This window comes from Pagrus major, chromosome 5 (genome assembly GCF_040436345.1).
Source record: "Pagrus major chromosome 5, Pma_NU_1.0".
Taxonomy (NCBI): domain Eukaryota; kingdom Metazoa; phylum Chordata; class Actinopteri; order Spariformes; family Sparidae; genus Pagrus; species Pagrus major.
Genome location: NC_133219.1, coordinates 16,777,600 through 16,795,794, shown reverse-complemented (window position 1 = coordinate 16,795,794; position 18,195 = coordinate 16,777,600). Strand labels below are relative to the sequence as shown.

The window sequence follows — 18,195 nt, the reverse complement described above, 5'->3', positions numbered from 1 at the left end:
CATGGAAAGAAACAGGAAATGCAGTCATCCCAACCATTTCCTACTCTTAACTGCGCCCATTGCACATTTCTGCACAACACTCATATAGTATAACTTTTAGATGGTTATTAACTTGAGCTGTAACAGAAAAACATTTTCACCATTAGCAAGCTACATTTGAACGCTACAGAAGCCGTTTTTGTGCAACCCTCGGTGACCTCCATTTTGGGTTTCATAGTGTTTTTTGTGAGTATTGTTTTCTATTTTTTAAGTTTACGGACAGTGAGACACAAAATATTAAATCAAATAAAACCTAAGTCAGTAGTTTGAGAGGAGATGGGCTCGCAGATGCGTTTTAAAAATGAGTTTATACATTAGCCTTTACATCTAATGGTTACCACGGGCGACGCACATCGTCAACTCGCCTCCACCAATCACAGGACGGGATATTGCAAACGAGCCAATCAGAGGGATCGTTTGTCAGTCCAAACAACCGTCCACTCCACAGACAAAAGTCGAGATTTATCTGGGAAAACATGTAGCTGGAAACTTCGCACGGTAATAATGAACCACCAACTACTGTTTTATATCTATTTGGTTGGGTGTGCGTTGAACCTAAACACGGTATGAATGTTGCTGTGACGTCTCGGAAGAATGAAAACCCGGGATTCACCGCCGCCGGTCCATGTTCATGTACCGGAGACCACACCTGTACATGTTCATATGAGGAGGAGTCCCAGCAAGACCCCACAGGTTATTACACTACAACTTACACTACTGAACTGGAAATACACATGATCATTTCTTCAGGTCACTTGTTAAACGCTGCTACATGTATGGTCATCAAAGATTAAATATCCCAAATGAACACAACTTTATTTTGTAGCTAATGTGTAAAAATCACCTCCTGCCTGTTTTCACCTGCACTGATTTGTTTACTTGTTTAGAGTACCTTTTAAAAATGTCTCTTACTTTTTAAAGACTTTACACTACATTTAAAGAGTTTGTATTAAATAGACTAAAATTAAGAGGATAAGGGTGCTACAACACTGTAAGATTTATAAGTTTTATCTGTGGATTCCCTCCTTTTTTCTGCAGAATTGGACAAACGATGCCCAGGTGATGGGAAATGGAGGGAGGCCAAAGGTGCGTACGCCGTGGATTCCTCCAGGAAGACTGTCCTGCAGAAGAGATGTGAGCTCATACAAGTGTCAGGCCTCTTTATACTGTTTATCTCTCCCTACGATGCATGCAAGCAGAGCCAATGATTATGCTGGTGAATGAATTCTGGCAGGGATTTGCTCTCCAAACAGGACAGACAGGTTTACACCTGATACTAAATTTGGTCCAACAAAACTGAATTTAAACAGAATAGAAAAAGAGGTAACAATCTCATTGAATGAGATTTAATGACATGTTTACCATGAAATAAAGTTAGCATTATCCCTTAAAGCTGTCATAACTTCATTTAGTTTTGTCTGATTGTTAATTTGAAACAGCGACATGCAACAACAAGTTTGACGCGTGGGAAACCTTAGAGTAAGCACATAAACATGTTCCGAACATGTGACGGATGAATAGGAGGAAAAGAAAGATGTTCACTGACATGCCGCATATTTTGTTGGTCGTGAATTAGGCAGCACTGACTACTTTAAATGCTTCACCATCTTTTAGTATCAGAAAATATTTAAGCCTGTGATTTGATTGCAGAATTCTGTACAGATATTTTATTGTTTAATCGGAATCCCTATTGTACATGTTGTTGTTTTGAAACTCTTTTCAAGTTCAACCTTATTGTGTGTGTGTTCCCTGAACATAAGTCTTGTTTGTTTGCGTATTATCATCAGAGAAGCAGAGTGCAGCATCAATCAGAAAGTGGAATCAGACATCGGCGGGATGAAGAGGAGCAAGAGGAGGAGCTGGCTGCAGTATCCAAAAACCTCAGTGTCCTTCTCAGGGAGCAAGAAAGCAGTCACCATTTAAAGAAGTACGAGCCTCTTCAGCAGTCGCACAGTTACAAAGCTTTATACTAATGTGTCATTTTCAAAAGAAGGCCTACCCTAACACACTTTAATAGTGCTCAAAAATGTATGTACCTCTCAATTTTGGTGAAATTTTCTTTTTCTTATTTTTTTTGCAACAGTCTAAATGTAGACAATGAGACAGATAGTTTTAGCACACATCATTTGTTTTTGGCATCAGTGCCCTCTAAGTGAAAAAGCAAGGACTTCTCTCCTGGGACGTCATTTTCTGCTGATATTTTCCATCTTACATCTGTGATGAGGCACAGGTTACAGGACGTAATCCAGTGTGTTAGTCTTCCCTTTTTTTCCAAGAAACTGTTGTACATTTGCTGTAATCTAACCCAACAAAATAACCAGAAAAGATTCAGGCCTATGACATATACGTGCCATGTGATGACAGCTGTATCAAACATTGGTCTATCAGTCTGATTTTTTTCTTTGTCTTGCTTACAGGTCAGATTCTAAGGGCCACCACCACAGAGGGACAGACACACTCCTGAGGGCACTCGTAGAAGCAGAAATCGATGGTGTAGCAGTAGCTAATCAGCTCACAGCCCTGAAGGAAATTATCGACAGCCTTGCTAAGGTAAACTTTGAACCAGTGGATCATTTTGAGTCCACAGTTGGTGAAGAGGATGCCGTGCATCGCATATTTTAATTCTGTAATTTATTTTTTAGGATAAGCGGCTATCAAAACTGCACGCAACTTCACTTGGAAGGCAGCAATATTTATTGTTAGAGAAGATAGAGATGTTTGACCACACGAACCACAGCCTTCGCGAGCTCCTCAGGGAGTGGAGTGAACACGAGGTACAGGAAGTAGAAGAAAATTCAAGGAGGGCAAATCTTCTTTTGACTGTTATTTGAGTGCTGTGTTGTTGTATCCACAGAGGGAATCACTGATGTGGTCAGAACAGAAAGATGCCTTAAAGAAGAGAATGGCCGACAGTGAAGCAGACAACATTGTGAGTAATTATCAACTGGTTGCATGCCTGTGTTCATTCATTATTGTCAGCAGTCAGACATTAGAGGAGGTTTTTCTTGTTTTTCTTCTCCTCTTGCAGCGACTTTTGGCCAAACTCACCAACAAGGAGAAAGAGGTGTCTAAGCTTGCTGAGCGTTTGGACTTTGAAAAGGTTTAAACTACTACACTGGTGTACACAACTTGTATTCTGACCAGGCTTGGTAGAAAAAACATTGGTATCGCTCACACAGCCATATACCCTCTAATGTCCAGGTGTTCGCAAACAGAAATTCTCCATCAACCTCTTCTCCCCTTTGTCATGTTAGGACAACATGAAGACGGCGGAGGAGCTTTCAAGATTACTGCAGTCAACCCGCAACCATATGGACTCTGAGCTGAACAGAAGCGAAGCTGAAAAGGCCCATCTGGCTGCTGAGATCCAGGTCTGTGAACATGAAATACAATCAAACACACACACATCTGTACTGTCGGATGTGAACCAGTTGTTCTCATCAGTCCAACGCACACAGACAGTGAAACGGGTGCTACTGTCAGTGTTAGAAGGAAATAGGCAGCGTCAAAACGTATTTCAAACCCTTGCTCTCTTTGACCAATGGTGTTACGTCTTGCCTTTATCTTTGTTGTGATTCACTACTGCTGGAATGGAGGCTGTGAAATGTTGAAAGCTCAGTGCTTTGTGAAGGACAGCAGCTTGGTGACAAGAGTCATGGCAAAAAGTGTTTCAAAACTTTGATGGAAACTTTTCAAGCCTGCTCCTGTTGCATTATCAACAGTTTGTCCACAATATGGTGAAAATAACTACTTCTTTTATTTCTTTGTGGCTCAGTAGCTCCACTTGAAGTAGCATATTAAGCAATCTGTTGGTGTACAACCCGTACAAAAAATAGGTATTTGTTTTAAAATAGACATTATTCTTTTGATTCTGTACTAAAAGTATCATTATAAACACATATAAACTTTAGAATTGAGGAGTGGATAAAGTTCTGTCTGTTCTTGCGACTGGATGCTCATATATATTGTTACCTGGCCTTCAGGATGTAGAAAAAGTGGAGGATGCAGACCATCCTTATTTGACTCCCTGAAAACGACTTATCGTCACTCTCAGACTTGTCAGAAAAGCATATTTAGGGCCTTTATTATCATTTAAACTGGATGTGTGAATGTCTCTTTTCTTCTCTGTGTGTGGACCAGAGGATGCAGCAGAGCCAGGAGCAGCAGCAGGACGAGCTGCAGGCTCTGCAGGAGGAGCTACAGACTCTGAAGCGGCAGACAGAGAAGGAAAAGGAGGAGCAGGGGCGGCAGGACCAGGAGGCGCTCGCACTGCTGACCCAGCAGGCAGAGCAAAGGGAAGAGTCCGCCAGACATCTCGCAGTAAAACTGCAGGAGAAGGTCAGTATTCAGAGGTACAGTCACAACGTCTGTAGCTCACAGAGCATCAGAGTGTTGGGCAGAAAAGGGTTCTGTAACAAACCATGAAAAGAACGTTTTTCTGCAAAAAGACTTCCGGGATGATCCACAGACATCTCTGTGGCTTATGCTGCATGCAAATTAGTTTTCTCACTGGTGGCGGTGTCTTGTCTGAGCACATGGTTTTATGCAAATTGAGTTCACAGGAAGTTCAGCCAGTTTCTTGGTTCAGTAGGAATATTCCAGTGAAACACAAACACCAGATTCTGGTGGCTAGTGTGATGTATTAGCGGAGTCTTTGCCCACATAATGACTTGAATTTGTACAGTGCAGACGTGTTGTAGGAATGGATATTTTTCTCTCTGTGGTCGAGTTTGTTTGACTTTACTGTGAATCTTGTCTTTAGCTCGAGTCTCAGAAAAAATTCCTAAACCATCAATGTAATCAAAGAGCGAAATAATTTGAAAGGGTACAACATGAACCAAACTGATAAGACAACGTGTGTTTTGTTTAAGGAGTTCCAGTTGGCTCAGGCTCTGTCCACCTCCAGTGACTGGTGCACCCGCCACTCTAAAGAGGCAGCTGCTAAAGGACAGCTGGAAGAGGAGGTTTCTGCTCTCAAACTGTGAGTGCACATTCTGAGCGCATGGGAGACACAGACTTAGTTTGTTGTGTGAAACTGATACTTAATACAATCATTCCTATTTACAGACAGGGATGATCAAGAAATCAAATCAAAATCATACTTGTTTTTGGTGACTTTTTCATGATTTGTAACATGTAAGTGTTGACAGAATTTATGTCTGCACTTCAAATCGAGCAGATATTAATTTAAGTCACACTCTTCTAGGAGCAGATTAGAGCCGGTATACAATAATATCATAATTTCACATTTGAATGAGCAAAATGAAACGCCCATGTTGAATAATCAAAATAATGATGTAAAAAAAATCTTTCACACATATTATCTGAAACAGATCATCATTACTAGTTGAGCGAAACTGCACAAAAGACTTGAACATTACCTTTTTTTAAAAAGTTTGTAAGTCAAAACAAAGATAAAAAGATATGGATCCAAAATAAATATGATTACCAACTGAGTTTCCAGCAGTTTTTCATATGGTGATATTTGTTATTGAGAAAATGAATCTTTAGCTGTAGTGTTCCTTTGATTAATTTGGACATTATTGAAATGTCTGAAATACCATTACATTTTTGATCGCACATTGAAGACGGAGAGATTTTTTGGGAGTAGGTTATCGTTTATGGAAAATAATTTTTAAAATAAATAATTGCTGGGACTGTGATGACAAAAAGCTTTGGATCCCTGCTTCTCTCACAGTCATGTGAGCGAGCTGAACGCTCAGCTTCATTCAGCGGAGGAGAGGAGTCGGGTGGAGAGGGAGGAGCTCAGGGATCAGCTTCATCGTCTCAGCGCTGAAAACACCTCCGCCAAGCTGGACAACCAAACCCTCAAGGTACCTTCAGAAAAAAGGACAGCAGATCTGAGATTTCCCACAACCTAAAATCAGCTTCATAAACATGAAATGAAATTAAAAAGCACATTATTAATCACATTATACTTTTAAAAAGAGAACAAGTGTTCTCTTATTTATGATTAATGATTTTCTAACAGAAATGTATTTTGTGGGCACTTATTCTAAACATGTTATTTTTAGGGTCAGCTGACGTCATCTGAGGAGAAGCTCAGAGGTTTGCAGTCTGAAGCCCGGCAGCTGAAATCGTCAATCAAAAAGCAGGAAAACCTGGTGGAGAAATACAAGAAGAAGGTAGAGTCAAACTCAAACTTTTCTAAATGCAAAGGGGATATACAGACAAACTGCTTTTTGTAAGTTTTGGCAATTTGTTACTGAAATGTACACACATTGCTAAAGGGCTAGTTCATCCAAATCACAAAAATACACAAGATCTGTTTTATCCCTTGTGATGTTTACTTGTGCATTGCTATCTGATAGAATTGATAAATGAAAAAATATATTTTCTGCACTTCTGAACTATCTCTTTGTTTTGGAAAAGTCTTCTGTTCATGGAAACACTACAGAACTGTTTCTGCTGTGTTGTAGTGACATTCGACTACTCTGTGCAGGTCCATCAGGCTCGTCTGGAATCTGAGGGTTACTGCCTGAAGCTGGAGATGACACAGACAGAGGCGCGGGAGGTGAAGGTGAGCCTAGAGAGGGAGAAGGAGCAGGTGAGGTGGGAGCTGCTGGGCCGGATCAGAGAGCTCGAGACGCTGCCCGACAGACTGAGGAGGACCGAGCAGCAACTCAGAGACGTACAGCAGGAGGCCAATGTCCACGAGAGGAGGAACATGGAGCACAACTCCGCCCTCTCTGAAGTCAGACACAAGGTACCTAACTTCAGCTCCATAATAGTAAAAAGAAAGAGAGATGTCTGCAGTCATTCTTTCCACTTGGTTGAGATCCTGGCTGCAGATCTACAGTTAGTAGGCTGCACAAGGCCACCAGGACACCTCATGGAGTTGGATTTCTATCATGGCTATCTATCATGATACTGTGTTCCTCTGCAGGTAGAACAGCAAGGCACTCAGCTGGAGATGCTTCAGCAGAGGAACGTGCTGCTACAGGAGGAGAACAACGTTCTCAAAGAGAAAATTCACAACTTGGAGAGGTACAGACACTTACAGAACTAAACTTGTATGCAATTTTTTGCAGAAAGAACAAAATATACAATTTTCCAAACTGCAAACACTGATTTCTGTGTTGTTTGCTGTAGAAGGCTGGAGGAGATGAAGGTAGAAAACAAAGGGATGTCTCAGGCTCTCTCCTCAAAGGAAGCTAGCGTCCAGTATGTTCAACAGCAGCTGGAGGAGAAGACCCGAGAGTGCAGTGTCCTGTCCCGACAGCTACAACAAACTCTGGAAGACGCACAGAGACAGGTGTGAAACTTTGAAGACACTTAATTTACATGTACATCAGTGTTCACAGACACACTGAGGATTTGCAGTCCATATAAGTAAAGTGAGGAAAACTTAATCTTGAATCTCTTAATCTTTTTCCTCTCTGACCTGCAGGTGGACGACAGCATGCAGAGGGTTTTGGCCAAAGAGAGAGGGTCTCAGTCTAAAGCCTTGGACCTGCAGAGCCAGCTGAGCCGAGCCAAAACAGAGCAGAGTCAGCTACAGCGAAGCAAGGAGGAGGTACGTCACTGTCTCCCTTCTATTGCCATTCAGCAGTGGAAGAATGTAACTAAGTACAATTACTGAACAACTATACGTAAGTACAATGTTGAGGTATTTGTACTTAACTTGAGTTTTACCATTTTCATGCTACTTTGTACTTCTACTACATTTCATAGAGAAATATTGCACTTTAAACACATACACAGCTGTAGTTACTAATTGCTTTTCAGGTCAATTTCACCTGTAAAACACTGATCTGTTTAAAAATATCTGATGGCTTCTAACACATTGAACTACAAAACAGTATTAGCCCCTACTTGACATTAAAATTGTGCTTACATAAATGCATCACTAAAAATATTATATGTAGGTTAACATGCTAGAACTGCTGTACACAGTCACAAAAAGTGGATATTAAAATCCCCAAAAAATTTCTGTGTCTCCGTTTTCCTTCAGATGGAGCGTCGTTTCCAAAGTCAGCTGCAGAACATGAAGGACAGACTGGAGCAGTCAGACTCTACAAACCGCAGCCTGCAGAACTATGTTCATTTTCTCAAAACCTCATATGGAAACGTGTTTGGTGACTCTTTGCTCACAAGTTGACTGCAAAACCTGACCAGCACTCATACATTGCAGTAGAAATAAATGAAGTTTATTGATGACTATTTTGACTTGAGAGTTATATATACTATCTATGAAATTAATAAAACTTTTCTTTTTTAATAAAATGTTGTGAAATGTACCTGAAATGTATTTATATTCCTTTGAATAAATTACGTCCTGATTCTGATTTTTTGGTCAAAAAAATTTCCCTATTGCTTGAATGCTTGCTCATGAATGTGAATGAACTGAACTGAACTCTGAATATATGTGTGTGTGTGTGTGTATATATATATATATATATATATATATATATATATATATATATATATATATATATATATATATATATATACACACACACACACCTATAGTCAGCACCTATAAAGATTTGACCAAACTATATATTTTTTTGTTTTCTTATGCCAAAAGCCTCTTAGAATTGTGCCAATTCAAAATATTCTTGCTGTTTCACGAAAATAAAAACGATTCAAGACATAAATTATGACATTTTCGAAATTACTCGGGTCTGTTCTTCAATTCGGCATTTATATGATGCAACAAAATCTTCATTTAAATGTCAACATTTATAATTGGGTTGTCAGGGATGTGATGACCACCATTGTACATACTGGTCACACACAAATATAAAAATACTCTAAAAAGTCAAATAAATGTTGTTACTACAAGGTAGCACAATGTATATCAGTATGGCCCTGCCCAGAACGTCGCTGCAGTAGGCGGGCTGTTTCTCGTCGGATTGTAATTTATGTAACCTCATCCGGCTGTTCAAAAGTTAGCCTAGCGCTACCTGTATCCTGCAGTATCGTGTTTTAGTTTGGGTTCTGTTATCTTTTCTGTCGTGATGCCCTCTGAAAAGCTACGATGGGAAACTTTACAGGCATTAAAAAATTCATCAAAGGCAAATATCACGTACGACCCATTCTGGTCGGAAAGGGGAGAGGTGAGTTAACGCAAGCTAACAAACTCATTAGCTGGCTATGCTAATGGCTAGTTAATGTTAGTTAGTTAGGCCAAGCTGTCCTGCCTCTTTACCTGCATACTCTTGACGAATTAATTTACTAAAGTGACCTTTTAGCTATTTCACTCCATTATTAAATAACTAATACAGACCTATAATAAGGAGCACAAGCAAGTGGAAGCACCGTCTTAAATTAATCAACGCTTTCAATTTCTGTTCACTCTTCCAATCTGACTCACTTTTGAACTAGAGTAGAAACCTGTCATGTTTGAGAAGAGTTGTTAGCTTTTCCACAGAGGTGACATTTCCCCTCTAAACCAAATTTCTAGAGCTGTTCTAGTTAGCATAAACTCCATAAAATGAATACAGATTTATGTAGCAGAACTTCTCCCATTAATCGTCTCATGACCCTCAGATTTCAATTGTGACCCCCTAGGTTGGAAACCCCTGGATTAAACTACCTAAAGTGTATTTAAAGTAGTTAAACTAGCTCCACCTCGAGCATCTACAACATTACAATACTACTTGCATGTTGATTAATCAGTATCAAGTTAATATCAGCCATAGTGTCTTAGTGTGCATTCATCTCCTCTTAAAACATTTAAAATCTTTGGTACATTTAAACATTAAACAAGCTTCATGTGAATGCGTGAAGTATACTTGAGGTTTAATGTGTTTGCTTTCTTCCAGGACATTCTGGCAGGTTGCAAGGAGGCCCTCAGCTTGTCATCGCACTCTGGGGTCATATTGCAGCGTCTCAACTCCTCACCCCTGCAGAAGTCCTGCTTCATAGGCTCCAGCTCCGGAGAGTCCAGCCCTGGCCTCTCTGAGGAGGTGTCCGCCTCTGTTTCCTCTGCAGGATCCATCTCTGACATCAACGCCAAGCACACAGCGCTTTTTGCAGCCCGGCCTTCAAGGACCGAGAGTGAGAAGGCAAGTCTCTCATCCTGATTACATTTCCTTGTGTGTTTGTATGTGAGAAGAAGGCTTTGCAGACTATTTTCTGTCATGTAATAGCTTTTTATAGCTTTATTGTATTTGTTTGTCAGCATTCAGAGAGCAAATGTACAGTATATTTATATATTTGAAACAACCCAACAGCAAAATGGCTTTTTTTTTGTACTACCTTATTGGTTTCAGAAAGTCATGGTACATGCTCAGTACTCAGAAAGGACATGAAATCTAAATATAACCGCAGTCTAAAGCCGACATGTTTTTGAAAGTTGCTTTGAAATGTTTTGTGGTAGAAATACTATTGAAAATAATTCCATTGATGAGATTGTGAAAGTTTTAATATTGACTCTCAAAATGTGCACATTGCTTTTTTAAAAGAAGTTATTTAACATTTCTGTGGAGCTAGCTGTTAGGCTTTCCTCTGAGAACAGCTGCACACTTTTTTATTACTGCCTGTTACTCATTTTCACTTCATTTCTGACTGTTTTTTGTCTCTTCAATGTGCTGCAGGCGCTTAGTGATGAGGCGATGGATGATGACCCAGAGGCAGATGTCAGCCAAGTTTCCAGTCCTGCATCGCTGCCTGCCATTTCCCTGCTGTCACCCAAAGCCATGGAGACGGCAGGCCTTATTATCAAATTTGAGGAGGGAAAACGAGAAAAGGCCAAGGTCAGACACAAAGATTGTTGATTATCCCATGAGGTCAACTTAATGGCTTTGTGATAAGAAAATTTTGGGTATGTAGTGTTTTATACAGATGTGCACAGGATTTTGTGGTGCCGGCTGCTTTGCTTTCCTTCTTTATGTTTTGAAGAAGTCTGATAAATGTATCTTTATTTTTTTAAAGGAAAAACCTTTCAAACCTTTTTTATTGAAATTTCTTTCTTTTTCTTTTACTGTATTCTTTAAAAATAGTTTTATTGTAAGTTAATTCTTATCTATTTTTTGTTTTTTACTTTTTTTCTTTGGTTATTATTCATGATTTTTAGGAATGAAAATGTCTTACAGAAGAAATAGAGTTTGTTTGTATAAGCTTTCATGTTTCAGTGAATTATATGATGTTGGACAATTTTCCTTCAAGTTCCTTCAAGCTTTTTTACACAGCCACCTTAGTCCTGCTTTTTTGCAAACAGTTTCTTGACTCAGAAAAGTCAAAAGCTAATGGACTACTTCTTGGTTGTTTTCTACATACCGGCCCTGATATATGAATAAAACCTGTTTATGTGATAAAGTGGAATAACCCAGCATGCAGTGAGGAAGCTCTGCAGTCTCACCTGACTGACACCTTAAATCTGTGCTCTCAGATGGCACTGAAACTGCGGCAGGAAATGCAAGAGAAGCTGGTGGCGGCAGTGGCTAGCTCCGAGTCTGAGCAGCTGAAACGCTTTGAAGAGTTCATGGAGCTGAAGCAGAGGCAGGAGTTCCAGACCATGAGAGACATGATGGACAGAGAGTAAGAGCCGCTGGCAGGGATTCAAGTCTTATGGTGTGTCAGATTTCTGAAATGTTATGTCATCTGGTTTGTCAACTTTCTGCACTATAGAACTAAAGAGAGTATCGGGCGTCAGGAGAAGCTGAAGGAAGAGCAGCGACACAGAATGAAGGTATAATCATCAGAACACTTGTAGATGTGATACTGGTGTGAGTGACTGTTTGGGTACAGTGTGAAGTCTGGTGTCCAAATCCTGCATTTAACAATCATCTCAGAGGAGAAAATCAGTCCTCACTGTCTAAAAATGTATAAAGATATTAATTTTTAGGTCTAGAAGCCAATGCAGTTTCCATTCAACTTAATTAACTTAGGAACTTGTGCTTATCTGTGCTGGTATTTAGGAGAGCTCCACAGGTATCTTAACCTGTTGGAGCTTCGAGGAGATGGAGGTCAGACAGAGAAGTTTTATATAAATTGATGAAATATACAGTTTTGGAAAAACAAATCTTTGAATGATGTGATGCAAATATGAGATCATGCTGTTATCACCAAAACAAATGTCCTCACAAACTTATGGGAAAATGCAGCTTGGAACTGTGATATTGGAGTTTGTCTGAACCAACAGCTTTGACAGGAATAAATCAAACTCTTGGAGCTTCATGCCTTTTTTGCCTGGAAGGGGCGTAAATTAGGTCTAAAATGACATTCTTAATGGTCTTGTAAAGTCCTAAGTTGTTGAAACCTGCAGAAACTTTGTTTGAGACAGAGATTGTTTAGAACAGCAACGTGACGCTCTATCTTAGGAGTAATCCTTCTCACGGTGGAAAGTCTGCGTAGGAAGCTTAAAAAATAATCAAGCTCCATTCTGAGTTAGGACTGAGTCTGTCGTCCAAGCTTCACTTGTAGCTCAATTTCAAGGATTGATTCTGAGATGCCCGATTAATATGGGGCCCTTATTGTTTCTTTACAAGTTCAGAAACTGCATATCCTGTAAAGTATAATTGTGTTTTCTTCACCGTCCTCTGCATCAGATCCTCAACCTGCGGCTGAGAGAGGCCGAGCAACAGCGTGTGCGTGAAGCGGAGCTCGAGCGGCAACGGCAGGCAGAGGGCAGGGAGAGACTGCGTAACCTTAACACCATCCAGGAGGAGATCCTGCAGCTCAACCAGCTGCTGGATCCGTCCAGCCAGACCAAAGCTGATCTCCCAGCAGCTAGCCTCAGCTCCCTGAGCACCCGCGGGAACCAGCTGTGCTCCCAGGTGTCTGAAGTGGTGCGAAAGACTGCAGAGGTCAGTTTAACTGCTGATTGGTAAAGTTTAGGTTTGGATCGAGGCTCCTTCCTACACTGACGGGATGGAAGTCTGGAGTCACTGTGTTTTGTATTTTGTACATCATGATCTCTGAAGATCATCCCACTCCTCAGACTCTTTGTAACCTTTTCTGCCGTGTGTTTTTCAGGGAGAGTTTCCCAGCGTGGAGGACATGACCGTGGCCGAGCGAGCCCTTCACGAGATGAGGGCGCTGATCCGGCTGATGCAGGAGGAGGTCGCTAAGGCTCAAGAGAAGAAGAAGAAGGATCAGGAGCAGGAAGAGGAGCACAGGAAGCAGGTGGAACTGCAGGCGCAGCAGGAGGCGCAGAAGAAGGCAGCACAGTCGGCTAAAGAGAAGGCCAAGAAGAAAGGTTAGGGGATTGTTCTGATTGAGAATCATATACTATGTACCACACATCAATATCACCTAGAAGTCTGATGTTTCAGTTACAGGTTTGCTCATAATATATTGAAGATCAAAATTGTGACCTGTAAGCTGGGAGAAATTATGTCAGATGGCTGTGTGTAACAAAGACACCAGGTCTATCTCAATCTGTGTTCATGGCTGTACTTCTTTTCTTGTAAAATCAGTCACAGCTCACAGAATGCATTTTGCACAACCTGCAATGATGGTGGGGATTTTGAGTGCAGCTTAAAACTGTTATAATTTTTATCCTGGGACTGCTGTTATGTAATTTTATTAAGCTTCGATATTTTTCAGGCAGGAAAGTAACCTTTTAGAATGTTTATCAGTGTTTCACTGTATGATATAATTCCTTTCAGAGGTTTCTGCTGCCACATTAGTTATTGGATTGGAAAGTACAACAGCACTGCCACTATGGTCCTTTTATGCACAGTTATCACCACATTTCAGTTAAAATGAGTAAATGTAAAAATATTTTATGGTTATTGTCGTCCATCAGGGCTACAAAACAGTGCTGAAGACAGCACACTGAAATGGTACAAGGAGCTGCAGGAGTCAGCTGCTCAGTGCGCTCAGTCCTTCGAACAACTCAACGCCACAAAAGATGCTCAGGTGAGTGTGTGATTCTCTGCATGAATGTTTATAATATTACCAGTTATATTACAGATTATTTTTACAGGCAGAGACGAGGAGTTTCCCCACATGTGGATTAAGCAATACAAGAACTTTGCCAAAATAAAATACAGTCTGAATTTGGGACAATTTTTCTATATAAATCAGAACTGTTATGGTTCAATAACCATCCATGATATTTAAGCACTCATGCAGCAGGTCAACAGTGCAGTAATGGTGATACTTCCTTAACATTTTCAGTATTCACTTGTGAGCAGAACTCTGTACAGGTGATTTCATGTCTCTTCTCTGGACTCAGACAAAGAAGCTGAAGCTGGAGCTCCAGAAAGCCGCCACTATCCCCGTCAGTCAAATCTCCAGCAACTCTGGATCGCAGCTCAGAGAAATCTTCGACAAGATCGACAAGCTGCTGTCAGGACGGGCGGTAGTGTCGGGGGGGAAGTCTGTCTCCACTTCCCATCATCCACAGGGCCTTGACTTCGTCAGCTATAAACTAGCTGAGAAGTTTGTGGTGAGTTCAGATGGTGCAGTTTCATATATCATCCCAGAAACTCTTGAATAAATCACAAGGCAGGGTTGTTGAAAATGTGCTTATTCTTTTAGTCATTATCAAAGTTGGTCACATTAATTAAAAAATTTCATGATATAGCATTACAGTTGGCATTAGTGCTGCAACGATTGTCATATATTGAGCAAAAAAAGGAACATTCGCTGGTTCCAGCTTCTCACACGTGGATTTGCTGCTTGATCCATGTTTATATCACTGTTAATTAGAAATTTTGGGGGTTTTGGATTATTGGTAGAAAAAAAACAACTAATTCAAACTTTTTTTTAGAAACAAGGAGAGGAGGAGGTTGCGTCCCACCACGAAGCTGCCTTCCCTATCGCTGTCGTGGCCTCTGGTATCTGGGAGTTGCACCCTCGAGTGGGAGAGTTCATCCTGGCCCACCTGCACAAGAAATGTCCGTATGCAGTCCCACACTACCCGCCAATGAAGGAAGGCACAGCAGTGGAGGAATATCAGAGGTCTGGGAGACGGACACATGTCACTCCTCTTTTACTCAGTTATTATGTCTGATTAATCACATAAACAGAAAAGTATACAGATTTGCGTCAGGTGTTTTATCCTCCACTCATCAGGATTCTTGGTTATCGTGTGAACGACTCCGGGGTGGAAGGTCAGGACAGTTTCCTGAAGAGGATGTCCGGGATGATTCGTCTCTACGCTGCCATTATCCAGCTGAGGTGGCCCTACGGCTCCAAGCAGGGGGTAAGAATTGTCCCTGTTTGTTTGCTTCCAAGCACCATTTGAAAATATTATGAGGCTTCTGCATCTTTAACTTTGACTCATATACCTAATGTTTTTCAGGCTGCTCCTCACGGTCTGAACCACGGCTGGCGCTGGTTGGCTCAGATGCTCAACATGGAGCCTCTGGCAGACATCACAGCTACGCTGCTGTTCGACTTTCTTGAGGTGAGCCTATTTTAGAACAGCTCTCTATGTATCATCCAGGAAAATTGCAGTTGGTGCATCTCTATTTGTTCATTGATTTGTCTTGAGGTAAGAGTTAAGTATGCTATGATCAATGTGGGTTAATTTTCACTGTTTGTCAGAGCTACTTCACTCACTGAGACAGACTGAGATTGTCTCATCATGTTACTGTGCTCTCGTCACACTCTTAAAGCCTGTGTTCAGTGAAAGCAGCTGTGTGTGTTCAACATGTGAACTTCAGTGTTAACTCTCTTTTTGTTTGTGTCTCCTTCAGGTCTGTGGTAATGCTTTGATGAAGCAGTATCAGGGCCAGTTCTGGAAGCTCATCCTGCTCCTTAAAGAAGAATACTTCCAGAGGTACACACTCATTTTACATTTAAAGCATGTCGAGTGTTTCTCCAGCAGCTGCTGCCACCAGTTTAACTTCATTCTGTGTGATGTGTTGAATGTGTCTCTGTGGTGTCTCCAGAATTGAAGCGGTGACCACCACTGGACAGATGGGCTCGGTCATCAGACTCAAACAGTTTCTAGAGGTAACTTAAACTACACTCTTCCTCCGCAGCCAAAACACCTACAATTTCTGTGCCCTTGTTGAGGTTCAGAAGGTCACAGCCTTGTTACTTGCACTGGTTTTATTCAAACAAGATTGCTACTTCCTCAAAGTGCTGTCGAAAAAAGAGAGGCAACGTTACTTTGCACCTTTTATTTCTTGCTTAGAAATGCACAGACAGTCTGTTTGTGCAACAAAGTTTAGTTTTATTTATATCACAGCAGTTTCTGTCAAGATGACAGTTTTAGACACAACGTGTAAAATGCTTCTTCAGTAGTGATGGGAAGATGAAGCTTTCTTTCTATTTGTGCTGAAAAAAGCTTCAAAGCTTCAGGGCTTCAAACGCAGCGGCACAGTGACATCTGGGGACTTTTGATAGCAGCGCACCACAGCGCCTCGCTGATTTTAACAGTTTTACTTCCATATGTGAGCAAGAAATATCTGACAAGCCCGTGTGTTTCAGAAGAACTGCATTACGCGGACATGTTCTGTCTCAATTATTCTCGCCGTTTTTGCCTTCCATCATTGTATTGTCATATAAAATCCATTCCATCAACGTACAAACTCAGATACTCCAATATCAAAACAGATACTCAGAGTTCACATTTGCCAATGATGCTATAAACACTGATTAACGTGTATCCGTCATCATTTCCAAAAATCTCTATTTCTGTCCGACGTAAACACCAAAAACGGAGTTTCTGAATATCTCTGCCCTGGAGGGAGTTTTCCAAAATGTCAGTCTATGGTGACCTTAAATGAGAGAGTAGTAGAAGAGAAGGCAGAAACACAGAGAAAAAGCTTTATTTTAAGAAATACCCGTGTACGTGTGGACAGGGCCTGTATCTTGTTTGTTCAGTTATAGAAACGAGTTTGTATTATTACCTCATTAATATTGAAAACATATTAAATGAAAAAATGAAATTCTGATTTGAATTTCTTCTCCAAAACAACATAGTGCCCCTTTAAGGAATGAGCTTTGCCATTATACAATAAAGGATTAAATAGTGACATGCAGTTATAGCCCCCTGACTGCTACACACACAGAAAACATGTGCTAATAGAGTAGGTGATAAAGACCAAGGTATAATAAGAAAAATAACTTTTAGTAATGAAATGAAGAAGAAACAAATTGTATTATATTTAACAGAAAAATATACATTTATAAAGTGCATTGATTAGTTTGAATGATCGTTTCATTGTTCTATTGTCTCCCACCTGTAGACGTCACTGCGGAACCGACAGATCAATCCGCCCAAAGGCCAGCTGAGCTCCGGGTTCTGGAGGACGTGATGGAGGAAGATGGATGTTGCTGCATGATGTAGTTTAATACTGAATAAAGCAGGAAGGGATGTAGTCTGATGCTGGGAAACTGTGTGTGTTCTGTTCTTGAAGACATCGTCTCACCAACACATCAATCCTCCCAACATCCGTTCAGTCTGTTGTCTGGGTGTCATTGTTCAAACACTGTAAAGTTTTCTGCTTCTTAACAGCTTTAAAATATACAGGACTTCATCATTTATGTACTTTTGTAAAGTGCCTTAGGCTGAATTGTACAAGTGAATAAGTTCTCCAGCGTTGAAAGACAATAATGTGGAGCTGTTTTATTGTTTTTGTTGTAATCCCTGTAGGTTTAAAAGCTCTTGTTCACCACACGATCACTGCGGGTTGTGTTTTTATCAAATCGCTGTTCAAATCAAAAGTGTGTTGAATGATTTGAAATCTTGCTATTTATTTTTTTTTATATAAATCCACCATGTGGAACAAAGATTTGTAGTCTGATGAACTGTCGGTGTAATCATTGTGAAGGACACTATCCCAAGGCTAGAAATATGCTGAGAAACACAAATAATTTCATCCTCATGTTGAAACAGAAATCTGTCTTGGTGCTTCAAAGTGGAACTGTGTGCTTTTTGTTCACGCAGTCATTTTGGAGGTGTTTTCTTAATGTAACGTATAACCTCAATGATTGTAATCCATAAACCAAATGTCTGAAATAAAATCTCATCAGCATTTTATTGGAAATGTCTGTCACCTATTTTTGTTTGGTTTGGTTTTTTTGCCTTCCTGAAAAGCAAAATTCTTTTTTTCAAGAAGAAAAAATGAATCAGAAACTTCAAACCTGGAGAAGAGCAGAAGTTGATTGGCAGAAACAATTTGTCAAGTAAAAATGACTCAGCTCAGGCTTCTTAAATGTGAGGATTCTCTGCATTTCTGTGTTTGTGCCATTTTAAATTAAACATCTTTGGTTTTTGGACTG

General features: G+C 40.5%; 2 protein-coding genes across 2 annotated transcripts; both read left to right on the top strand.

Moving 5' to 3' along the window:
- Positions 1 to 83: 83 nt before the first annotated feature.
- Positions 84 to 8,281, top strand: LOC140995940 (outer dense fiber protein 2-like). The gene is made up of 17 exons (XM_073466114.1): positions 84 to 732; positions 1,078 to 1,173; positions 1,827 to 1,966; positions 2,457 to 2,589; positions 2,682 to 2,813; positions 2,894 to 2,968; positions 3,068 to 3,139; positions 3,294 to 3,410; positions 4,180 to 4,377; positions 4,911 to 5,020; positions 5,738 to 5,873; positions 6,075 to 6,185; positions 6,503 to 6,766; positions 6,947 to 7,047; positions 7,153 to 7,315; positions 7,451 to 7,576; positions 8,015 to 8,281. The coding sequence occupies exons 1-17, from the start codon at positions 634 to 636 to the stop codon at positions 8,159 to 8,161; spliced, it is 2,220 nt and encodes a 739-aa protein (XP_073322215.1). The 5' UTR covers positions 84 to 633; the 3' UTR covers positions 8,162 to 8,281.
- A 658-nt stretch (positions 8,282 to 8,939) lies between these two features.
- Positions 8,940 to 17,297, top strand: gle1 (GLE1 RNA export mediator). Its single transcript, XM_073467231.1, has 15 exons — positions 8,940 to 9,122; positions 9,831 to 10,073; positions 10,605 to 10,763; positions 11,399 to 11,547; positions 11,638 to 11,698; positions 12,558 to 12,815; positions 12,985 to 13,207; positions 13,760 to 13,872; positions 14,192 to 14,404; positions 14,729 to 14,919; positions 15,034 to 15,163; positions 15,263 to 15,367; positions 15,660 to 15,742; positions 15,855 to 15,918; positions 17,160 to 17,297. Exons 1-15 carry the CDS (start codon positions 9,024 to 9,026, stop codon positions 17,226 to 17,228), a joined length of 2,160 nt encoding a protein of 719 aa, XP_073323332.1. The 5' UTR covers positions 8,940 to 9,023; the 3' UTR covers positions 17,229 to 17,297.
- The last annotated feature ends 898 nt before the right edge of the window (positions 17,298 to 18,195 follow it).